Genomic DNA, 26,037 nt, shown 5'->3' with positions numbered 1-26,037 from the left:
GGTGACAGAGTAGTTATTTTGTTGATGTTTCTCACTTGTCAGGAGAATAGAAAAGAAGGAAGTTAGATGGAGCCAAGTATTCTCTCACAAATCCTGATCCAGTTCCTATCAGCCAGGTAAGTAGCATAATAGTTAACACACCATCAAGCTCAGTACTTGTAATCTTGAAACTCTATAAGTGCTACAAGTAATGGATACATCATAGACATTTTAAAGACAGATCATGAGACTCCTTTTATGTCTAATCAAATCTGTCACATTGTATAAACTCCATACCTTTGTAGTGATTTCCTTTATTTTATGTGAATTTTCTTTCTTTTCTTTTCATCATGTTTCTTTTATTTTAATCTTTGTCAACCATCATGATTTACACAAGCTCAAAAAAATAATTAATTTGTTGAACGTAATTTTATCTTGCCACTTATATTCCATCTAAACAATTCAAGTTATATCAGTATATCTTGATTGTGTTACTTGAAAACCACATAGATGTGTGGGTGGAATGTCATTTGAATATGTTCATTCAACTAATGTGCTTTTAATTGAATTAAAATGTTTGTAGCTACTTACTCTAGTCTAATTAATTTAAGTTTAGTTTACATTGGTCAAACACTTTAGTTCAGCACAATTCAGTTTTGTTGAATGAACACATGTAGGTTGTCTGCTATACTAATGTCAATCTTTTTGTTTTAATTAGTGTTGTTATCATTGCTAGTGTAAGCATTCATTTTAATTAAATTACCACATATTCACTAACATACATAAAAAAGGACATCATGCAAAACCATTTGACATTTTGTTAAATATTTGGCTTTTCAAACTTCCATGATCCTGTTCTCAAGTTTTAAAACTTTAAGTGCAACAATTCAACTTTTTGAACCCATTTATGAAAATACAATAAAATAGACATTAAAAAGCCCCAAATATTATCTGCCCATAATAAAATTGTGTGCATGACAACAACAATTTGTATTTTATAACCATTTTAAACACTGAATTATTACAACACATATTGTGCACTGCCAACATTTTTTTAAATAAATTAGTTGTTAAAACTAGGGTAAAATAAATAATCTTTACAAAAAAATCTTTGTAAATACAAATACTAAATTTGAAAGGAGCCCGTTAACATTACTGGTGTATTTATTCTATTGAACATTTAAGAGAAGGCGTTGATTGTGTGTTCGTCAGCGAGTAAAACTGCTCAGAAAAGCCACAATTGTCCATGTAGTAAAATCAGTGTAGTTAAAAAACAATGCTCTGTGTCTGCTCCACCCACACACAAAGTTAGGAGACTTTTCAACCCGAGACAACAATCTTCCACAACAGCCTCAGTCCATTGCACAAACTAAATTAAATAGTCTCTTTAAAAAAAATTGACTTCAATTTTTTGAAATTTCAAAACAAAAATCAAAGAAAGAAATCATATTTAGATATATAGAAAAATACCAGGCTTCTGTAATGTACTGGTATGTGTTGGATTCAAATGCTCGACTCGAAGACAGAGATGATATGGAATCACTTTTACTGGAAGATTATGGTACACGGAGTGGCAGTCCAGTAACAACACAAATCCAATAAGGGTCGGACAGTAGCAGAAGTCGAAGGAGATCCAGTCCAGGTTCGGTACACAGGTAAGGCAGTCCAATAACAAGCATACGATTCCCATGAGTGTCAGGCTGTAGCAGGGTTCGGTGAAGATCCAGTCCAGGTTCGGTACACGGATAGACAAGAATCACTGGAAGCTTACAAATCATGGTATTCGCTGGAACCCTTGAGACATGGGGGAACAAAGACGAACTTCCAAAGCGACACAGGAACACACAGACTAAATACACCAGGTGATGAGGAGCAGGTGCAAACAATCGGTGAGGAGCAGATAATCAACCAGGTGGAGCACACACAAGGGAGGGAGTGAGGAGTCTGAAATGAGAGGAGAGGTGAGTAAACAATAACAACACAGAACAGAAGAATAAACGATAAATATACCAACTTAACCTTAGTAATCAGGACTGGACGTAACAGCTTCTTTCAGTCTTCTTCAAGCTCATTCACTGCAGAAGCTTGTTCTTCAGGAACCGTGCCTTGGACGACAGCCTCTGCCCATCCAGGTTTAGGAGAATCTTCTGCAGGACTTCAAAAGTGCATTTGAGCTCTGGTGGGTAGCTCAGGTTCAGACAGTATATCAGTCCAAAGAGCAGAGCACAGGCAATCACAATGTTACCCAAGCCACCAGTGGTGTAAAGTAACGGAGTAGAAGTACTTCGTTACAGTACTTAACTAGTTTTTTTGAGGATCTACACTTTCCTTGAGTATTTATATTCATCAGGACTTCTACTTTTACTCCACTACATTTAAAAGAAAAAATATATACTTTTACTCCGTTACATTTTCATTGAACACCTCGTTACTCGTTACAAATTAAAATCTGAATATAATTATAATTGTCTCTCATCGCGATTGGATTATCCGGACTGTCCGTGTTTGCGCGAGAACCGACGGTGTCTCGCGAGGATAACCTGAGGCCAGCACGGGAGATAAGCCGTTAGCCGTCAACCCGACTACACCGGAGTAAACCACCATGGCTACCTCATCCACCTCATCTATCGCTGGTGCCGAAGACACGGCCGAAGAACCAAATCCACCACACCCGTGGCCTTATCTCGCGACCATGTTTGCCTTCGTGGGGATGCAAGATACATCCTATCGAATGAAGTGCCTCTTGTGTCTACCGAGGGAGACGGAAATAATGGCATTTCAAAACTCTCCGTCGAACCTCAAAAAACACTTTCAGGTAAGTGAATTAAGTAATGGCAGCCAGAGTCATGTTATGTATTGTGCCAGGAATAAGTGCAAAAGTCTCGCTGGTAAAATATAGTTTGCCAACAGAACAGATACAGTTGAGCATTTTACTTAACATGCTTAAAATGCGTGTCTACAAAGTAGACACGCATCCAGGTATGGTCCAAGTGTAGGCGTGCATACACAAATTGTTGTTTGGATTGCATGTAACTCATAATTGTTATAGTTCACCACATTTACAGCTATTTGTAGAGTATTTTCTTTCTGCTGAATCTATGTATATTCTGTATGTCCATTGTCTGAGTGCAGTTGGTAATTTATTCTCCCATTTATATTCTCTGGCTGCAACATATAGTTGCATATCCTACCTCACTAACTTAGGAAAGATGCAATTCTATTTATATACAATGTAATATATTCATCGGCCGATATCATTGGTAATAACTGTTTACCCTACCCTACTAGTTTAGTGTCAACATTTCTGCTGTGTCAACAGACCCTGAAATGGTTGCCGCTGCTATTCTCCTCCCTAAATTTAGAACTGCATGGACAAAAGATATTGCTACAATCAGAATGGGTAAGACAAATGAAGATGATCAATGTTGAAATTTGTAAACGAAAGTAATATGTGAATGTACATGAAATCAGGGTTAATGGTATTTCAGCTGTACTAATTCTATTTTGACCCTCCCTGTATTTCAGGAATGGACTACATCAAGGAGCAGATCGCTGATCCTTCCTTGTCAGGAGAAGCCACCAGATCCAGCTCATCTGATGAGGGAGACTTCTTCTCTTCGCTGAAGAGCTCTCACGTTACTCAAGACAGCTCCAAGCAACTAGATGGATACCTGGCCCTTACAGCAGATCAGATGGATGTACTGAAGACGTTCCCTGCTGTCTGCAAGTTGTCTGTTAAGCTGAACACACCTCTGCCTGCCTCTGCAGCCTGTTGTAGTTTTGTACTTTTACTTTTGATACTTAAGTACATTTCAACACCAGATACTTTTGATACTGAAGTACATTTAATATGAGCTACTTTAAGACTTTTACTCAAGTCATTTTCTGACTGGTGACTTTTACTTTTACCGAAGTCACTTTCAGGTAAGATATATGTACTTTTACTCAAGTATGGCTTTCAAGTACTTTGTACACCTCTGCAAACCACTGAGGACCTCCTCACCCTCAATCAGGACACCAATGTCCTCTGGCTCATCTTCAGACTCCGCACCCACCTTCTGTATGACGTACACTCCCATCACAGTTTGCCCCATGGAAGTGTTGGCCTCATTGTCTATGTTCTGTGAAGTAATATATATTTCAGTAAAATATGAAATATTTGGTATAACACACACCTGGCCATGGAACAGCTGGGCAGCCAATTGCCCAATTACTTTTGGTCCCTTAAAAAGGGGGGTGCCACATATAAAATGTGTTGTAATTCCGACACTGTTCACCTGATTTGGATGTACATACCCTAAAATTAAAACTGCAAGTCTTCACTTAAAGCACACAAGTGGTGTTTAGAGCCAAAACGATGAGAATTGTGTCAATGTCCAAATATTTATGGACCTACAGTTGCAATCAGAAATATTCAACCCTTCAAAGATTTTAAGGATTTATCAATTACAGTTTCTTCAAAGAACAAGATTCTGCTTCGGATGACTTCTTTATGAGTTGAGTGATACAAAAAATCAACACAGAAAATGCATGATGTAGTATTTGTGTGTAACAGTATATTTTGTTAGGATAGCCATGTCACAATTATTCAACCCTTGTATAATATTGTTGTTTTTAAAGCTGTCTGACAGTTTTAATGGCCTAAAGTGGAGTTGAAACATAATTAAGCCTTTGGCAACTCTATAAGGATCCTTCATTTGCGTCAGCTGTGATGCATATATAAACCCCACCCTTGAAGGTATTCAAGGTGAGTTGCAACCATGGGAAAGACAAAGGAGCTTCCACAAAAGCTGAGAGAGAAGATCATTTCATTAAACCTGAAGGGCCTTGATTAAAAGAAACTTTCCCAAAAATGGATATTCCAATACACATCATTGGGAGCAGTATAAGGAAGTTTAAAACGTATAGAGCAGCTTCAAACCTGCCTGGCCGTGGAAGAAAGCCCAATATTTCATCAATGGCCCTCAGCAACTTAGTCAGAACAACTAAGAGAAACCCTCGTGAAACTGCAAGACACCTAAAGGACGACCTGATGACGGCTGGTACAAGTGCTTCAGTGGCAACTATAACCGTGCACTGAATAAACAAGGACTTCATGGCCGGACTCCAAGACGCACTCAGCTCTTGACCACATGAACATCAAAAGTCGACTAGAATATGCCAGGAGGAATTTGGATAAGACGACTGAGTTTTGGGTGACGGTTCTATGGGCTTTGAAACCAATCTGGAACTATTTGGACATATAGACCAGCGTTATGTCCGGCATGCGAAGGGCCAGGCTTATGACCATTAGAATACCATCCCCAAGGTCAAGCCTGATGGTGGGTCATTGATGATGTTTGGCTGTTTTTCTGCGGCAGGAACTGGCAATCTTGATCGTGTACCTGGCATCATGGATTCACAGAAATACCAGGCCATTTGAAAGAGGAATGTGATGCCTTCTGTTGACAAATTAAACCTTGGTGATCATTGGACTTTCCAGCAAGATAATGATCCAAAGCAAAACCTCCAAGTCCACCAAAGCTTGGTTGAGAAAAAGATCCTGGAACGTCCTGGAGTGGCATTCACAGTCACCAGATTGAAATTTGATTGAAAATCTTTGGTGGGATTTAAAGAAGGCAGTTGCAGCATGGAAGCCATCAAACATCACTGATCTAGAGGCTTTTGCACTTGAAAAATGGGCAAAGATTCCAATCGAGAGGTGTAAGAAGGTTGTCCGCACTCACCGAAAACATTTTTTTGAAGTTATAAAAGCTAGAGGATACGCCACAAAGTACTGAAGCTGGGGGGTTGAATGATACTGAACAAGCACATGTGTTGAAAGAGTTACATTTTTTATTTGAACTTCAAAGTTAACCCAACTTCTGTTGTCAAAATAACTAAAATACGCATCAATAAACATCTTTTGTTGTTTGATGAGTTTTTTTTGTCATTTATTGTCATTATCTGTCATCCACATCACTATAATGTCTATTGCGGTGAGGGGGTTGAATATTTCTGATTGCAACTGTAAGTGGCTGAAGCTCCACTCACCAGCACAGAGCAAGACACACAGGCAGGTAGCATGAGAGGGTCGTCACAACAAGGGAACATTTCAAAAAGAACAAATCAATTAAAAAAGAGCAAACAAAACACAAATTAAGATCTTGAAAGTCCAGTTCGGTCTCCTCATTCTAGTCTTTAGTCGATTTTTAAAGGGCAAGTTCGATCCTCCTTCTCGCCACGAACCGGTTTTGACCAACACTATCATCTTCCTCTCTCATCCTCTTGAGCCGGATTGGGCCTGTTTGCCCACTTGCGACTTTTCGAATGGCTGCCAGTCGTTCACTCCTTCTGACTTTGGCTTTGGAGTCTCTCATTCCAGCAGGGCCCATGTGTCTCTTCTTTCTTGAGGGGTTGAAAATGGATGAGGGATCATGCCTCTCTCTCATCCTCTTGGACTGGTTTGGGCCTGTTTTCCCACTCGTGCCTTTTCGAGCGGCTGCCAGTTGTTCACACCTTCTGACCTTGGAGACTTCTGGTCTGAGATGTGGATAAGAAAATAATTTTAACTCTTGATCTTAAGTCAGTTATTGGACATTTCTAAAAATTCACATTCTAAAATGCACTTGGCTCCAGATCCATAGTTACTGAGAGTTGTATCATTCTTCCCAATGAACTCTGAGCAAAAATACAGAATATTTACCAAAATGTTGAACTATTCTTCTACAATATAAAATGATCCAACAGAAAGATATTTCAAACACTCACCTGTTGCCAGACTTCACATTCACTTTGCTGGCCTCCTTGGCTGGGCTGGCAGTGCTGCTGGAGGATTCCCTGTTCAGGGACATTTGCAGGATCACCTGCTCTCCAGGTCCTTCATCCTCAGAGCTCTGATCCTGGCAGATGTCCATCAGACCCTCACATGACTGCAGACTGGAAGACAAATGAAACTGCTGAGCCAAACACCTTAATCACCTTATATATCCTATATTTTGCAGCCATGTCCAACAGCACAGACGTACACAGACCATCTAAGCACAGACTTACTAGAGGCTGTTTTTGAATGAACCTTGAAGGTGGCTCATCGTGATGAACGGATGCTGGAGAATTCTGTTGGGGGTAATTCTATCATACTGACTCATCATCAGCATCTGTTTCATTAGGTCCATAAAGCCCTGCAGGTCACAATATTCCGCTTGGTCGTCTTCTGTCCAGACAGGATGATTCCCCTTCAACAAGATGAGGAAAACCAACATGTTAGATGTCCTCGTGTTTGGATTATGAAGACGTTGTGCTGGTATAAATTCATCCAGGCTAGTGATCTCAAACTAGAGTTTAACCTATTGACTGAAATGAATTGTTTGATTGAGATAGATTGCTCAAAAGGCAGTGGATGGCACAGGGGAAAGAAACACAGACTGAAGGAAAGACACCTTAATTAGTGAGCTAGTGGAGCCAGCTAAAGGGTTGTAAACTAGTTTGATACCATAAATCTGCCTTCCATCCAATATCTTGGCCAGAACGCATGTGGGAGGAGGTGTCCTTCATGCTGTGGATCTTTAATTGCAAATGCAATTTGCCCCATCTGTTGAAGAAACACAAGATTGTCAGAGTTATTTAACTTCAAGTTTACATTGTTGATCATGTACATCAGGTTCACTTCTATTACTGAGACAAATGGATGAAGGGCCTCTGGTTTGTCTCATTAGTAGAATAGTAAAAATCAGTGAATGGATTTGAAATTACAAAAACATCACGGCAGAACTGTATGTGTTTGTTGTGTTTTAAGTGCAGATACTGACCAAATCCTTCTCATCCTTGGCAGGGAACAGCGGTGTGCCCATTGAGAGCTCAGCAGCAATGCAGCCGAGAGACCATACGTCGATGTTCCCGCTGAAACGATCTTCACACAGAATCTCAGGAGACCTTAGGATAAGAAACACAAACATATTACTGAGGTTTCAAATTTGCTAAACTCCTTGTTAGTCAGTTTCTGAGATATAAACCTGACATGCCAGCAGTGAGGACTTGTCCAATTATTTACAGTAAACACAGCTGTCCCAGGTATACAGATGTGCTGTCAGTTACTTACCTGTACCACAAGGTCTGGAGGGTTTCACCGATCATTTCCTCAGGATCATCGCAGGATATGCCAAAGTCAATGACCTTAACTTTGAGTGGCTGCCTGACATGATCCACCAGCATGATGTTATCTGGCTTCAAATCTGCATGAATGATCCCTGCGCTGTTCATAAAGTCCAAGGCTGTAGCTAGCTGAAATCATGAAAAGCATAATAATAATAATCATGAGCTTCAGAGTTCATTTTATCAACAAAGACTGTAACAGTGACTTTTTAGAGACCAAGTTTACCCTTCACGCAGTAAGCAAAGCAGTAAGTGTAAGAGCTTGAGTTTAAAAAACAAACCTGCTGCAGAATGGGGCGGATCTGCTTCAGCTGAAGGTGTTGACCCGGGCTGATCTGTCTGAATTTCTGCAGATCCATATCCAGGAGCTCAAACACAAGACAGTAATGTTCCTTGTAGAAGAATGACTCGTGCAAGTTGACGATGTTGAACCTGTCTGAATGGAGCTTCTTCATGTTTTGAAGGATGACCTCCTCTTCTTGTGCACAGTCAATGTTTTCAAGGCTTTGGATGATTTTTAAAGCCACCGTTTCACCGGTGGTCACATTCCTGCATTGAATGACCATACCATAGGAGCCATTTCCAAGGTACTTCTGTGCAAGGTAATATGTAGTGGGGGAGGGGATCAGGTCTCCTTCACTGATATGAAACTCACTGTTCTGAGACATGGTGACAGAGTAGTTATTTTGTTGATGTTTCTCACTTGTCAGGAGAATAGAAAAGAAGGAAGTTAGATGGAGCCAAGTATTCTCTCACAAATCCTGATCCAGTTCCTATCAGCCAGGTAAGTAGCATAATAGTTAACACACCATCAAGCTCAGTACTTGTAATCTTGAAACTCTATAAGTGCTACAAGTAATGGATACATCATAGACATTTTAAAGACAGATCATGAGACTCCTTTTATGTCTAATCAAATCTGTCACATTGTATAAACTCCATACCTTTGTAGTGATTTCCTTTATTTTATGTGAATTTTCTTTCTTTTCTTTTCATCATGTTTCTTTTATTTTAATCTTTGTCAACCATCATGATTTACACAAGCTCAAAAAAATAATTAATTTGTTGAACGTAATTTTATCTTGCCACTTATATTCCATCTAAACAATTCAAGTTATATCAGTATATCTTGATTGTGTTACTTGAAAACCACATAGATGTGTGGGTGGAATGTCATTTGAATATGTTCATTCAACTAATGTGCTTTTAATTGAATTAAAATGTTTGTAGCTACTTACTCTAGTCTAATTAATTTAAGTTTAGTTTACATTGGTCAAACACTTTAGTTCAGCACAATTCAGTTTTGTTGAATGAACACATGTAGGTTGTCTGCTATACTAATGTCAATCTTTTTGTTTTAATTAGTGTTGTTATCATTGCTAGTGTAAGCATTCATTTTAATTAAATTACCACATATTCACTAACATACATAAAAAAGGACATCATGCAAAACCATTTGACATTTTGTTAAATATTTGGCTTTTCAAACTTCCATGATCCTGTTCTCAAGTTTTAAAACTTTAAGTGCAACAATTCAACTTTTTGAACCCATTTATGAAAATACAATAAAATAGACATTAAAAAGCCCCAAATATTATCTGCCCATAATAAAATTGTGTGCATGACAACAACAATTTGTATTTTATAACCATTTTAAACACTGAATTATTACAACACATATTGTGCACTGCCAACATTTTTTTAAATAAATTAGTTGTTAAAACTAGGGTAAAATAAATAATCTTTACAAAAAAATCTTTGTAAATACAAATACTAAATTTGAAAGGAGCCCGTTAACATTACTGGTGTATTTATTCTATTGAACATTTAAGAGAAGGCGTTGATTGTGTGTTCGTCAGCGAGTAAAACTGCTCAGAAAAGCCACAATTGTCCATGTAGTAAAATCAGTGTAGTTAAAAAACAATGCTCTGTGTCTGCTCCACCCACACACAAAGTTAGGAGACTTTTCAACCCGAGACAACAATCTTCCACAACAGCCTCAGTCCATTGCACAAACTAAATTAAATAGTCTCTTTAAAAAAAAATGACTTCAAATTTTGAAATTTCAAAACAAAAATCAAAGAAAGAAATCATATTTAGATATATAGAAAAATACCAGGCTTCTGTAATGTACTGGTATGTGTTGGATTCAAATGCTCGACTCGAAGACAGAGATGATATGGAATCACTTTTACTGGAAGATTATGGTACACGGAGTGGCAGTCCAGTAACAACACAAATCCAATAAGGGTCGGACAGTAGCAGAAGTCGAAGGAGATCCAGTCCAGGTTCGGTACACAGGTAAGGCAGTCCAATAACAAGCATACGATTCCCATGAGTGTCAGGCTGTAGCAGGGTTCGGTGAAGATCCAGTCCAGGTTCGGTACACGGATAGACAAGAATCACTGGAAGCTTACAAATCATGGTATTCGCTGGAACCCTTGAGACATGGGGGAACAAAGACGAACTTCCAAAGCGACACAGGAACACACAGACTAAATACACCAGGTGATGAGGAGCAGGTGCAAACAATCGGTGAGGAGCAGATAATCAACCAGGTGGAGCACACACAAGGGAGGGAGTGAGGAGTCTGAAATGAGAGGAGAGGTGAGTAAACAATAACAACACAGAACAGAAGAATAAACGATAAATATACCAACTTAACCTTAGTAATCAGGACTGGACGTAACAGCTTCTTTCAGTCTTCTTCAAGCTCATTCACTGCAGAAGCTTGTTCTTCAGGAACCGTGCCTTGGACGACAGCCTCTGCCCATCCAGGTTTAGGAGAATCTTCTGCAGGACTTCAAAAGTGCATTTGAGCTCTGGTGGGTAGCTCAGGTTCAGACAGTATATCAGTCCAAAGAGCAGAGCACAGGCAATCACAATGTTACCCAAACCACCAGTGGTGTAAAGTAACGGAGTAGAAGTACTTCGTTACAGTACTTAACTAGTTTTTTTGAGGATCTACACTTTCCTTGAGTATTTATATTCATCAGGACTTCTACTTTTACTCCACTACATTTAAAAGAAAAAATATATACTTTTACTCCGTTACATTTTCATTGAACACCTCGTTACTCGTTACAAATTAAAATCTGAATATAATTATAATTGTCTCTCATCGCGATTGGATTATCCGGACTGTCCGTGTTTGCGCGAGAACCGACGGTGTCTCGCGAGGATAACCTGAGGCCGGCACGGGAGATAAGCCGTTAGCCGTCAACCCGACTACACCGGAGTAAACCACCATGGCTACCTCATCCACCTCATCTATCGCTGGTGCCGAAGACACGGCCGAAGAACCAAATCCACCACACCCGTGGCCTTATCTCGCGACCATGTTTGCCTTCGTGGGGATGCAAGATACATCCTATCGAATGAAGTGCCTCTTGTGTCTACCGAGGGAGACGGAAATAATGGCGTTTCAAAACTCTCCGTCGAACCTCAAAAAACACTTTCAGGTAAGTGAATTAAGTAATGGCAGCCAGAGTCATGTTATGTATTGTGCCAGGAATAAGTGCAAAAGTCTCGCTGGTAAAATATAGTTTGCCAACAGAACAGATACAGTTGAGCATTTTACTTAACATGCTTAAAATGCGTGTCTACAAAGTAGACACGCATCCAGGTATGGTCCAAGTGTAGGCGTGCATACACAAATTGTTGTTTGGATTGCATGTAACTCATAATTGTTATAGTTCACCACATTTACAGCTATTTGTAGAGTATTTTCTTTCTGCTGAATCTATGTATATTCTGTATGTCCATTGTCTGAGTGCAGTTGGTAATTTATTCTCCCATTTATATTCTCTGGCTGCAACATATAGTTGCATATCCTACCTCACTAACTTAGGAAAGATGCAATTCTATTTATATACAATGTAATATATTCATCGGCCGATATCATTGGTAATAACTGTTTACCCTACCCTACTAGTTTAGTGTCAACATTTCTGCTGTGTCAACAGACCCTGAAATGGTTGCCGCTGCTATTCTCCTCCCTAAATTTAGAACTGCATGGACAAAAGATATTGCTACAATCAGAATGGGTAAGACAAATGAAGATGATCAATGTTGAAATTTGTAAACGAAAGTAATATGTGAATGTACATGAAATCAGGGTTAATGGTATTTCAGCTGTACTAATTCTATTTTGACCCTCCCTGTATTTCAGGAATGGACTACATCAAGGAGCAGATCGCTGATCCTTCCTTGTCAGGAGAAGCCACCAGATCCAGCTCATCTGATGAGGGAGACTTCTTCTCTTCGCTGAAGAGCTCTCACGTTACTCAAGACAGCTCCAAGCAACTAGATGGATACCTGGCCCTTACAGCAGATCAGATGGATGTACTGAAGACGTTCCCTGCTGTCTGCAAGTTGTCTGTTAAGCTGAACACACCTCTGCCTGCCTCTGCAGCCTGTTGTAGTTTTGTACTTTTACTTTTGATACTTAAGTACATTTCAACACCAGATACTTTTGATACTGAAGTACATTTAATATGAGCTACTTTAAGACTTTTACTCAAGTCATTTTCTGACTGGTGACTTTTACTTTTACCGAAGTCACTTTCAGGTAAGATATATGTACTTTTACTCAAGTATGGCTTTCAAGTACTTTGTACACCACTGCAAACCACTGAGGACCTCCTCACCCTCAATCAGGACACCAATGTCCTCTGGCTCATCTTCAGACTCCGCACCCACCTTCTGTATGACGTACACTCCCATCACAGTTTGCCCCATGGAAGTGTTGGCCTCATTGTCTATGTTCTGTGAAGTAATATATATTTCAGTAAAATATGAAATATTTGGTATAACACACACCTGGCCATGGAACAGCTGGGCAGCCAATTGCCCAATTACTTTTGGTCCCTTAAAAAGGGGGGTGCCACATATAAAATGTGTTGTAATTCCGACACTGTTCACCTGATTTGGATGTACATACCCTAAAATTAAAACTGCAAGTCTTCACTTAAAGCACACAAGTGGTGTTTAGAGCCAAAACGATGAAAATTGTGTCAATGTCCAAATATTTATGGACCTACAGTTGCAATCAGAAATATTCAACCCTTCAAAGATTTTAAGGATTTATCAATTACAGTTTCTTCAAAGAACAAGATTCTGCTTCGGATGACTTCTTTATGAGTTGAGTGATACAAAAAATCAACACAGAAAATGCATGATGTAGTATTTGTGTGTAACAGTATATTTTGTTAGGATAGCCATGTCACAATTATTCAACCCTTGTATAATATTGTTGTTTTTAAAGCTGTCTGACAGTTTTAATGGCCTAAAGTGGAGTTGAAACATAATTAAGCCTTTGGCAACTCTATAAGGATCCTTCATTTGCGTCAGCTGTGATGCATATATAAACCCCACCCTTGAAGGTATTCAAGGTGAGTTGCAACCATGGGAAAGACAAAGGAGCTTCCACAAAAGCTGAGAGAGAAGATCATTTCATTAAACCTGAAGGGCCTTGATTAAAAGAAACTTTCCCAAAAATGGATATTCCAATACACATCATTGGGAGCAGTATAAGGAAGTTTAAAACGTATAGAGCAGCTTCAAACCTGCCTGGCCGTGGAAGAAAGCCCAATATTTCATCAATGGCCCTCAGCAACTTAGTCAGAACAACTAAGAGAAACCCTCGTGAAACTGCAAGACACCTAAAGGACGACCTGATGACGGCTGGTACAAGTGCTTCAGTGGCAACTATAACCGTGCACTGAATAAACAAGGACTTCATGGCCGGACTCCAAGACGCACTCAGCTCTTGACCACATGAACATCAAAAGTCGACTAGAATATGCCAGGAGGAATTTGGATAAGACGACTGAGTTTTGGGTGACGGTTCTATGGGCTTTGAAACCAATCTGGAACTATTTGGACATATAGACCAGCGTTATGTCCGGCATGCGAAGGGCCAGGCTTATGACCATTAGAATACCATCCCCAAGGTCAAGCCTGATGGTGGGTCATTGATGATGTTTGGCTGTTTTTCTGCGGCAGGAACTGGCAATCTTGATCGTGTACCTGGCATCATGGATTCACAGAAATACCAGGCCATTTGAAAGAGGAATGTGATGCCTTCTGTTGACAAATTAAACCTTGGTGATCATTGGACTTTCCAGCAAGATAATGATCCAAAGCAAAACCTCCAAGTCCACCAAAGCTTGGTTGAGAAAAAGATCCTGGAACGTCCTGGAGTGGCATTCACAGTCACCAGATTGAAATTTGATTGAAAATCTTTGGTGGGATTTAAAGAAGGCAGTTGCAGCATGGAAGCCATCAAACATCACTGATCTAGAGGCTTTTGCACTTGAAAAATGGGCAAAGATTCCAATCGAGAGGTGTAAGAAGGTTGTCCGCACTCACCGAAAACATTTTTTTGAAGTTATAAAAGCTAGAGGATACGCCACAAAGTACTGAAGCTGGGGGGTTGAATGATACTGAACAAGCACATGTGTTGAAAGAGTTACATTTTTTATTTGAACTTCAAAGTTAACCCAACTTCTGTTGTCAAAATAACTAAAATACGCATCAATAAACATCTTTTGTTGTTTGATGAGTTTTTTTTGTCATTTATTGTCATTATCTGTCATCCACATCACTATAATGTCTATTGCGGTGAGGGGGTTGAATATTTCTGATTGCAACTGTAAGTGGCTGAAGCTCCACTCACCAGCACAGAGCAAGACACACAGGCAGGTAGCATGAGAGGGTCGTCACAACAAGGGAACATTTCAAAAAGAACAAATCAATTAAAAAAGAGCAAACAAAACACAAATTAAGATCTTGAAAGTCCAGTTCGGTCTCCTCATTCTAGTCTTTAGTCGATTTTTAAAGGGCAAGTTCGATCCTCCTTCTCGCCACGAACCGGTTTTGACCAACACTATCATCTTCCTCTCTCATCCTCTTGAGCCGGATTGGGCCTGTTTGCCCACTTGCGACTTTTCGAATGGCTGCCAGTCGTTCACTCCTTCTGACTTTGGCTTTGGAGTCTCTCATTCCAGCAGGGCCCATGTGTCTCTTCTTTCTTGAGGGGTTGAAAATGGATGAGGGATCATGCCTCTCTCTCATCCTCTTGGACTGGTTTGGGCCTGTTTTCCCACTCGTGCCTTTTCGAGCGGCTGCCAGTTGTTCACACCTTCTGACCTTGGAGACTTCTGGTCTGAGATGTGGATAAGAAAATAATTTTAACTCTTGATCTTAAGTCAGTTATTGGACATTTCTAAAAATTCACATTCTAAAATGCACTTGGCTCCAGATCCATAGTTAATGAGAGTTGTATCATTCTTCCCATTGAACTCTGAGCAAAAATACAGAATATTTACCAAAATGTTGAACTATTCTTCTACAATATAAAATGATCCAACAGAAAGATATTTCAAACACTCACCTGTTGCCAGACTTCACATTCACTTTGCTGGCCTCCTTGGCTGGGCTGGCAGTGCTGCTGGAGGATTCCCTGTTCAGGGACATTTGCAGGATCACCTGCTCTCCAGGTCCTTCATCCTCAGAGCTCTGATCCTGGCAGATGTCCATCAGATCCTCACATGACTTCAGACTGGAAGACAAATGAAACTGCTGAGCCAAACACCTTAATCACCTTATATATCCTATATTTTGCAGCCATGTCCAACAGCACAGACGTACACAGACCATCTAAGCACAGACTTACTAGAGGCTGTTTTTGAATGAACCTTGAAGGTGGCTCATCGTGATGAACGGATGCTGGAGAATTCTGTTGGGGGTAATTCTATCATACTGACTCATCATCAGCATCTGTTTCATTAGGTCCATAAAGCCCTGCAGGTCACAATATTCCGCTTGGTCGTCTTCTGTCCAGACAGGATGATTCCCCTTCAACAAGATGAGGAAAACCAACATGTTAGATGTCCTCTTGTTTGGATTATGAAGACGTTGTGCTGGTATAAATTCATCCAGGCTAGTGATCTCAAACTAGAGTTTAACCTATTGACTGAAATGAATTGTTTGATTGAGATAGATTGCTCAAAAGGCAGTGGATGGCACAGGGGAAAGAAACACAGACTGAAGGAAAGACACCTTAATTAGTGAGCTAGTGGAGCCAGCTAAAGGGTTGTAAACTAGTTTGATACCATAAATCTGCCTTCCATCCAATATCTTGGCCAGAACGCATGTGGGAGGAGGTGTCCTTCATGCTGTGGATCTTTAATTGCAAATGCAATTTGCCCCATCTGTTGAAGAAACACAAGATTGTCAGAGTTATTTAACTTCAAGTTTACATTGTTGATCATGTACATCAGGTTCACTTCTATTACTGAGACAAATGGATGAAGGGCCTCTGGTTTGTCTCATTAGTAGAATAGTAAAAATCAGTGAATGGATTTGAAATTACACAAACATCACGGCAGAACTGTATGTGTTTGTTGTGTTTTAAGTGCAGATACTGACCAAATCCTTCTCATCCTTGGCAGGGAACAGCGGTGTGCCCATTGAGAGCTCAGCAGCAATGCAGCCGAGAGACCATACGTCGATGTTCCCGCTGAAACGATCTTCACACAGAATCTCAGGAGACCTTAGGATAAGAAACACAAACATATTACTGAGGTTTCAAATTTGCTAAACTCCTTGTTAGTCAGTTTCTGAGATATAAACCTGACATGCCAGCAGTGAGGACTTGTCCAATTATTTACAGTAAACACAGCTGTCCCAGGTATACAGATGTGCTGTCAGTTACTTACCTGTACCACAAGGTCTGGAGGGTTTCACCGATCATTTCCTCAGGATCATCGCAGGATATGCCAAAGTCAATGACCTTAACTTTGAGTGGCTGCCTGACATGATCCACCAGCATGATGTTATCTGGCTTCAAATCTGCATGAATGATCCCTGCGCTGTTCATAAAGTCCAAGGCTGTAGCTAGCTGAAATCATGAAAAGCATAATAATAATAATCATGAGCTTCAGAGTTCATTTTATCAACAAAGACTGTAACAGTGACTTTTTAGAGACCAAGTTTACCCTTCACGCAGTAAGCAAAGCAGTAAGTGTAAGAGCTTGAGTTTAAAAAACAAACCTGCTGCAGAATGGGGCGGATCTGCTTCAGCTGAAGGTGTTGACCCGGGCTGATCTGTCTGAATTTCTGCAGATCCATATCCAGGAGCTCAAACACAAGACAGTAATGTTCCTTGTAGAAGAATGACTCGTGCAAGTTGACGATGTTGAACCTGTCTGAATGGAGCTTCTTCATGTTTTGAAGGATGACCTCCTCTTCTTGTGCACAGTCAATGTTTTCAAGGCTTTGGATGATTTTTAAAGCCACCGTTTCACCGGTGGTCACATTCCTGCATTGAATGACCATACCATAGGAGCCATTTCCAAGGTACTTCTGTGCAAGGTAATATGTAGTGGGGGAGGGGATCAGGTCTCCTTCACTGATATGAAACTCACTGTTCTGAGACATGGTGACAGAGTAGTTATTTTGTTGATGTTTCTCACTTGTCAGGAGAATAGAAAAGAAGGAAGTTAGATGGAGCCAAGTATTCTCTCACAAATCCTGATCCAGTTCCTATCAGCCAGGTAAGTAGCATAATAGTTAACACACCATCAAGCTCAGTACTTGTAATCTTGAAACTCTATAAGTGCTACAAGTAATGGATACATCATAGACATTTTAAAGACAGATCATGAGACTCCTTTTATGTCTAATCAAATCTGTCACATTGTATAAACTCCATACCTTTGTAGTGATTTCCTTTATTTTATGTGAATTTTCTTTCTTTTCTTTTCATCATGTTTCTTTTATTTTAATCTTTGTCAACCATCATGATTTACACAAGCTCAAAAAAATAATTAATTTGTTGAACGTAATTTTATCTTGCCACTTATATTCCATCTAAACAATTCAAGTTATATCAGTATATCTTGATTGTGTTACTTGAAAACCACATAGATGTGTGGGTGGAATGTCATTTGAATATGTTCATTCAACTAATGTGCTTTTAATTGAATTAAAATGTTTGTAGCTACTTACTCTAGTCTAATTAATTTAAGTTTAGTTTACATTGGTCAAACACTTTAGTTCAGCACAATTCAGTTTTGTTGAATGAACACATGTAGGTTGTCTGCTATACTAATGTCAATCTTTTTGTTTTAATTAGTGTTGTTATCATTGCTAGTGTAAGCATTCATTTTAATTAAATTACCACATATTCACTAACATACATAAAAAAGGACATCATGCAAAACCATTTGACATTTTGTTAAATATTTGGCCTTTCAAACTTCCATGATCCTGTTCTCAAGTTTTAAAACTTTAAGTGCAACAATTCAACTTTTTGAACCCATTTATGAAAATACAATAAAATAGACATTAAAAAGCCCCAAATATTATCTGCCCATAATAAAATTGTGTGCATGACAACAACAATTTGTATTTTATAACCATTTTAAACACTGAATTATTACAACACATATTGTGCACTGCCAACATTTTTTTAAATAAATTAGTTGTTAAAACTAGGGTAAAATAAATAATCTTTACAAAAAAATCTTTGTAAATACAAATACTAAATTTGAAAGGAGCCCGTTAACATTACTGGTGTATTTATTCTATTGAACATTTAAGAGAAGGCGTTGATTGTGTGTTCGTCAGCGAGTAAAACTGCTCAGAAAAGCCACAATTGTCCATGTAGTAAAATCAGTGTAGTTAAAAAACAATGCTCTGTGTCTGCTCCACCCACACACAAAGTTAGGAGACTTTTCAACCCGAGACAACAATCTTCAACAACAGTCTCAGTCCATTGCACAAACTAAATTAAATAGTCTCTTTAAAAAAAATTGACTTCAAATTTTGAAATTTCAAAACAAAAATCAAAGAAAGAAATCATATTTATATATATAGAAAAATACCAGGCTTCTGTAATGTACTGGTATGTGTTGGATTCAAATGCTCGACTCGAAGACAGAGATGATATGGAATCACTTTTACTGGAAGATTATGGTACACGGAGTGGCAGTCCAGTAACAACACAATTCCAATAAGGGTCGGACAGTAGCAGAAGTCGAAGGAGATCCAGTCCAGGTTCGGTACACAGGTAAGGCAGTCCAATAACAAGCATACGATTCCGATGAGTGTCAGGCAGTAGCAGGGTTCGGTGAAGATCCAGTCCAGGTTCGGTACACGGGTAGACAAGAATCACTGGAAGCTTACAAATCATGGTATTCGCTGGAACCCTTGAGACATGGGGGACTTCAAAAGTGCATTTGAGCTCTGGTGGGTAGCTCAGGTTTAGACAGTATATCAGTCCAAAGAGCAGAGCACAGGCAATCACAATGTTACCCAAACCACTGAGGACCTCCTCACCCTCAATCAGGACACCACTGTCCTCTGGCTCATCTTCAGGCTCCGCACCCACCTTCTGTATGACGTACACAGGCACACTAGCTGAACTTAACAAAAAATGCAGCTCTTCCAATAACTCATCTACGCCTTTTGCTGGAATATGAACTATATTTTCCAATCTTAATAATATTACTGCTATTTTTCGCTCAATTATTTCGGGCAAACACCATCATCACTTTCTGTCACTGACTCAGTTTCAACATCACCATATGATACATCAGCAGAACAGCCAGCTGTCACATTATCAGAGGTATCTGACACTTGCAATGGGTGCACAAATGCAACTACACTGGGTTTTAAATCTTTTAGTGTGTGTGGATGATGCTTTCTCTTTTTGTGTGTATAAAATGTGCTGTAAATATTTGTCTGGAAAGGGCAACCAAGAAACACACATCTAACAGCCTCGTTACTTCAAAGATGTTTTCCAATATGAACAAAAAAAGATCTCTCTAGATTTGCACTTGCCCGATGTCCTGCGCTCTTATAGTTTTTATCACTTTCTTTTCAGTATTTTTTAATTCAATTTAATTTCTTTTTTCTTTTTTCTTTTCTTTTCTTTTAAATGTTCTTCTTATAATCTGTTCTCTTCACATTTGAATTACATTTAAACATGTTTTTATTTTTATCTTTATTGTATGTAAAGCACTTTGAGTCGCAATTCTTGTATGAAAAGCTGCTATACAAATAAAGTTTATCATTATTATTAAGAAGCCAGTGAAGAACATTTATTAACCTGCCGATTGGGATTCTTGTTCATACTTTTTCACTTTGTGCAGGACATTATGTGAGATGGATTACTTTAGAGAGGTTTTTAATATTTGAGAAGCCAACCAAAGGCATTAAAGAGACATGTGTATCCAACAAGAGTGCAAGCAGCAGACCTGTTCCTTCACCTCTTGCAGAACACAACACTATCAGTTTGCAACATATTGGAAGCTACCAGCCATACTTCTCTGATTTACAGCCACAGAAAGTGAGTGGCCCTGGGTCTCTGGTGGGTGTCAAGGGTGGGAGCCCGGACCCTGGCACCATAAATCCTGATGGCCGTGGTGGCCCTGCAGAGAGTGTGCTTAACCCTGCATCAGGTTTATAATTAGAAACATACCTCGCCGCGTTCTCGGGCAGGAAACAGCCGGGGCCTCCAAGTGTGTGTGAGGCTATAGGCGAACAAAAAGAGGAAAGAGTGCACATGGGGCAGGCATGCGATTTGATCACAGTCTGGTATTTGAGCGCCGCAGTCACCTCGTTAGAATGTGCAGGTGGATGAGAGGGCAGGATGGAGAGAAGCTATGTCACGAAGTAATGAGACATGGGAAACCAATAGTCATACTGTATGTTTCAATTAGACCTCAGTGAACTACAGACAGAGGTCTGCAGCTTGACTCATAGTCTGGGAACAATGGGATTTGCCTGTTACCATGTGTAGGCTATACAGTACAGTTACATATACATAATATAATGTATATCAAGGCATTTTTTTAAACACCCACACAAGTTGAGGTTTTCCATGTAGTTCTAACTTTTGGCTTTGAGATCATTCAATTTATGATTTTATCCATGCCTTATATGGGGTCAAGTTTGATATTGGTTTTCCATGTATTTATTTTAACATTGTCCTTAAAAAAATGTAATTGTATTTAGAGGTTACATCTTTATTTTATTCTCCTGCTAGAAAGTTGCAGAAGTGTTTGAGCCGTGTCTTCGTCTTGGTTTGCACTATTTTACTTTTACTCAGACATCTCCGAGACACACAACCTCCTCCATCATTTACATTTTTTTTAGTTTAGAAAAAATATAATTTTTCCATCTTTTGGTTTAAGTAAAATTCTTCTGTTATTCCATCCTCTTGATAGATTTAGCAGGTGACGGTTGGGAACCGTTACCTTTTGGAACCCGTTTTGTAAGTTTTGTATTTTCATGCAGTGCTCAGTGTTTTGTTAGTTTCCCCAACAGCGGCTCGTGTTTACCAGGTTTTGTTTTTCTTGAGGGAAAACGTAACAAATCTAACAAACACACTTCAACATAACTTTCTCTATATGTTATAAATGAAAGATTTAGATTAGTATTTATCAGGGATGCCTTGCTTTTGATGAAAGGCTAGCTCCGTTTGTTGATGTAATTTCACCTTTTGAGTTAAATGTTTTTTATTTATGTGTCCAAGGCCTGACATGGCCTGCAGCAGTATGATCTTTAATCATGACACAACAAGTGTCCTTCTGTTACTGAGCGTATAAATTGTTTTGTTAGAACCAAGATGATTTTACTCTGCTGAGCTCAGCCATGAAGGGTATTTGCTTTTTTTTCATCTCCGACATTCACTGATCCCCTTGTACTTGATCTGTGATCCACTATGTCTCCAAGGAAATCCATAACATATGGAGTTGGGACAAACCCTGAGTCTGATTAGAAACATTATATATTAGTGTTGGGAAATCCTATTTCAGTCACAATTGGTCGAAAGCCACAAAAGACAGGAAATCCAGCTGATCCTCGCTAACACAAAATACACTTAGCTCAATACATACATTTTTTTTACATGGCACATCAAACCTTTCTGTTGGATCCCAAACCACACAAATGTTAGTAGTTTAAGTTAACCCTGCTGCTGCTCCTTTCTGCCTTTTTGCAAAGGCAGATGGTTATGGCTGCTTTGGGAGAGAGGACCTAAGAGTTTGATGGGATCCAGTCAATCTACAGAGCTAATGAAATGTAAGGGATTATAATTTTTTATTATAACATCAATATCTTTGTTTGACCCCGCTGCTTTGGGAAGCCATGTTTTTTGGACATGATTCACACCATCTTCTGTTTCACCCACTGTTTTCACAAAGTGTCTCGTCCCACCTCCCTGGCAGGGCAGGCCAGGGCCAGACAAACTGCTCCATAGTGGGATATGTTTGAAAACATGACGAGTGAGGGATTCACTGGTTCGCCCTGTGTTTTTTCCAGTAATAGTAGAGGGGATGTGTTGTGGGGTTACACAGGGCGAGGCTGAGAGAAGCTCACAATAGACAATTGATAAGCTGCATCACAACATCCATTGTGTTCTCCGCTGCAATGTCTCCCAGTTTGATTCGCAGAGCCCAAATATTCACTTTTTTTTAATCAGACCCAATTTTTTCAGCTTTTAGTTTTTTTGTAGATATAACAGCACAAACGTCTTTCACCAGGGAACCACCAACAAAAACGTTCTATTTTTGTGTCTGGGTACTAAGGCAGCACAGAGGGGACATTTAAAAATGCATTTCTTTTAAGGAAAGAAGAAATATGTACAAAGATATTCCCAGATGACACAAGATTAATATGCTTAATTTATCCTTATAAGGTTAATTAAGTGCTCTACATACATCAAGATAGGGACCTGTATGCAACATGTTACATTAGCAACCTCAATGGGAAGGCCAGTTAAGTTCATGGGTTAATTTGTGCAGCCTTTGCACAAATTTGACATGCTGAGCGTACTTCCTCCGCTTGGGCCGAATCTTTGTTATAGAATTTCCCTCCCTAAAACAAGGCATTGAAGCCAGCACGCAGGACAGCTTCACACACCCGACCTATATAGAAAAAAAGCTTTGCAGGCCATGCTGCACATTTGAATTCTTTGGGAGCGATGCCTCACCCAGCGGGGAGTTCCTGCTGAAAAGAGAAGTGCGGCTCAGCCTCGGCGACTAGTACAGGATGGAGGGAGGAGGACTGCTCCGCTCCCAACATTATGTGCCCGGCGTCCCCAGTGCCATGCCCAATCCAGTTTGACAATCCTGACTGCTGAGAGGTGAGAACAACCCGGTTTGACATTAGCGAGGTGTCATATGGGCACGGAGGCGACTGACTGGCTGATTAAATGTGTTTACCTTGGCTCCACTCCTCAGACTATCAGTCTCCTCTTTAGCACTGCCGGGGATTTCCTCAAGGTCAATCTCATCAATACTGAACAATACCTCACAACTGGGTGAGGGAGGGAGGAGGCAGGAGGGTGGGCTGCAGTGGAAGGTGCCCTCCGGGTGCAGAGTGATGTATTCTGGTCAGCTATTGTAGCGTTGCCCCTCGAGGCTTCAAGTACTTACCTGGAATAAAGCACAATAAGCAAGAGAGGAAGTCCGTTTTTTGGTGTATATCAACTGTTGGCAGGTTTAAGGCTTAATCGCACCGTTATCTGCATCACCATTGTGTGTGTGCAGTTTACACAATGCAAATACAGTGAGAGTGATTACTGAGTTATTCTAACTGAGTAATGAGTCTGGAGATTCTAGGGGAAAGGCAGTACAGTTCAGTGGGAATGCAAACAGTTTGGATTGTAACATACAGTACACTGACTAACACCTTGACCCTGTGATGGAAATTTGACCTGTTGAGACTTCTGAAATAACTTACAATGGTCTAATTTTTCATTACAGTCCCTTAAGGTATGCATACAGAACAACATTGAATTTAATCGTTGCACTATTATACTTTTATTTAGCATTTTGTTTTCATTCATAGTTTTTGCACAACATTGCTCTTCTCCTCCGTGTACACAGCGTTCTGCAATTTCCTGTCATTGTTTTCATGTTTTATTTGTACATCAGGTGGTTATGTTAACTACATGATGAAAATGTCATTTAAAGCTGCACCCAATATTTGTCTTAATACAAACTATAGATCAAAGGGATCACTAATAAGGATTTTTAAGACACAATCTGGACATTTTTAAGACACAAAAAAAATGTTCATTTACATTTATGTTCTCACTTAATGTCAGGAACATTTCTGCAGTTCAATGCTATTCGAAAGTGCTTTCTAACTTTGTAGGTGTCCACATCGAGATATGTTTCTTAACTTTTTCAGCTTGTTGTTTGGTTTTACAGCCGGTTACAGACTGGCCATTGGGAATACTGGGACACATCCTGATGGGCCACCATGTCTGCAGGCTGGTGGACCATCAAAAAATCCATAAAGTTTTTATCTTTACCGGTCCTGTCAGTCTCTTCAGTGGCCCCGCTCTCTGTGTGCCTGTGTTTTCGGAGCATGCTGTGGTGTGTGTGTGTGTTCACCGACTGAACTCACTGGTTAATCACAACCAGGTTTTAGAGAAGATCTGTCAACCAGAACAACCCATCTTGACAAGAAGACAGTGCTGCTCAACTGGAAAGACAAAAGCAACTCCCTGACACCCAATGGCACCATCTGCCTTCTGAATACATATCCAGAGATTGGCAGATCACAATAAAAAGTGAATGGACTCATTTTACGCGCACTGGACCCCATTCATTCACACCTCTTACAATCAGATGCTATTGAGATCACCACACATACAGACATGCAGAAATTCCTCACATATATGATGAGCTCCCTCTTCTATTGACCATAACACCAATGCCCCCGTTTTCACATCCCCTTTTCCCAACTCCCACCACACAGCAGACTCACAGCGATAGAGCCCTGCCCTCCAGTACTGTCTCCTTTATATTAATATAAATCTGTAAATACCATAAGATGTTTCTAAATTATTATTGTTAATATTATCATCATCATTATCATGATCATAGTTTATTGACACATACAACCAGGTAAAATCAACCCTACCTAGATAACCTCTTCTACATTTATTTATTTAATGTCACTACAATCGTTTATTAGTTTAGACTAGACGCACATATATGACTGGAATGAACAAATTGACCTCAAGCTACATTAGCTCGAGCACTTATTCTGCAGCAGAGTAATTCCTTGCAATACATGTGAAGCCCTCATTTGGTTGTGTTGACTTCTGTTTTACCCTGATTACACAGCGGCGAGGTCAAGTATCAGAGCAGGCATAGTTTTACACTCTGCTTACTGTTAGTCGTTTGACAGATCCACATATCGGAGAAAAAATTGAAATCTCTGCCAGAAAATAATTCCTTTCCCAGAACCCTCTGTTAATGAGACAGTGCAAATGATTTCCGAGAGGACCAGATGGAAAAATCATGTGCTTCATGTGTAAATTAATACCTAACATTTTGTAAGACAGCAGTAAAATCGCAGACACTTTTGAATACCTATTCCCATTATAATAAGAGAATGGCTGTTGACAAATGAGCTCTGTGCACGTTCATTTCTCAACATCATCTCCCGAAACAACTGTGGTCTTGGGGAAGAGGTCAAATCTAAGTAATAGAGATTATACAGCAGTGATTAATACAAGTCTTTACGGCCTCTTCATAAAGAGGTGCGTCAGATGAATTAGGAAAGGTTTGGCTGTAGCTCATTTCGAGTAAAGTGTGTTTTCATATGGTCACAGTGTTCAGGTAATTACCCAAACATTCAACAGTCTTTCATCATTTTAAATTCAAAAGTACAGTTTAATTTGTTCATTTACTCCCTTTGACCACTGCACAGAAACTATTTGTGTAGCATGTGTTCTTGGCTAAAAAACAAGATTGTGAAATAGATGCAGCAATAGCACTAACATAATTGTATTACAGAGGTGATAACCTGATCTTAAACAATCTCTTATGATACAAACAACTGAATAAATATATCACTTCATCATTAACACATTTTCCTCGGTTCACGTCATGAAAA

At 39.6% G+C, this 26,037-nt stretch overlaps 2 protein-coding genes across 2 annotated transcripts; both read right to left on the bottom strand.

Annotated features, from left to right (window-relative positions):
- Positions 1-6,170: 6,170 nt before the first annotated feature.
- On the bottom strand, positions 6,171-8,777 carry LOC128436293 (homeodomain-interacting protein kinase 3-like). The gene is made up of 6 exons (XM_053418092.1): positions 8,391-8,777; positions 8,057-8,238; positions 7,767-7,890; positions 7,012-7,193; positions 6,730-6,897; positions 6,171-6,501 (listed from the first exon to the last, which is right to left on the bottom strand). The coding sequence occupies exons 1-6, from the start codon at positions 8,775-8,777 to the stop codon at positions 6,171-6,173; spliced, it is 1,374 nt and encodes a 457-aa protein (XP_053274067.1).
- Positions 8,778-14,946: 6,169 nt separating this feature from the next.
- On the bottom strand, positions 14,947-17,553 carry LOC128436288 (homeodomain-interacting protein kinase 3-like). The gene is made up of 6 exons (XM_053418064.1): positions 17,167-17,553; positions 16,833-17,014; positions 16,543-16,666; positions 15,788-15,969; positions 15,506-15,673; positions 14,947-15,277 (listed from the first exon to the last, which is right to left on the bottom strand). The coding sequence occupies exons 1-6, from the start codon at positions 17,551-17,553 to the stop codon at positions 14,947-14,949; spliced, it is 1,374 nt and encodes a 457-aa protein (XP_053274039.1).
- Between the last annotated feature and the right edge of the window lie 8,484 nt (positions 17,554-26,037).

The sequence above is a fragment of the Pleuronectes platessa genome, chromosome 3, assembly GCF_947347685.1.
Source record: "Pleuronectes platessa chromosome 3, fPlePla1.1, whole genome shotgun sequence".
Classification (NCBI taxonomy): Eukaryota; Metazoa; Chordata; class Actinopteri; order Pleuronectiformes; family Pleuronectidae; genus Pleuronectes; species Pleuronectes platessa.
This window is presented reverse-complemented; position numbering and strand designations above follow the sequence as displayed.

Coding starts and splice junctions, on each gene's coding strand:
- LOC128436293 (XM_053418092.1), bottom strand. CDS start 8,777: ATGTCTCAGAACAGTGAGTTTCATATCAGTGAAGGAGACCTGATCCCC. Junction 7,891..8,056: donor CTCCAGACCTTGTGGTACAG/GTAAGTAACTGA, acceptor TCTTATCCTAAG/GTCTCCTGAGATTCTGTGTG. Junction 6,502..6,729: donor AATGTGAAGTCTGGCAACAG/GTGAGTGTTTGA, acceptor TCCACATCTCAG/ACCAGAAGTCTCCAAGGTCA.
- LOC128436288 (XM_053418064.1), bottom strand. CDS start 17,553: ATGTCTCAGAACAGTGAGTTTCATATCAGTGAAGGAGACCTGATCCCC. Junction 17,015..17,166: donor TCCGCCCCATTCTGCAGCAG/GTTTGTTTTTTA, acceptor TCATGATTTCAG/CTAGCTACAGCCTTGGACTT. Junction 15,970..16,542: donor CCAAGGATGAGAAGGATTTG/GTCAGTATCTGC, acceptor ATCTTGTTGAAG/GGGAATCATCCTGTCTGGAC.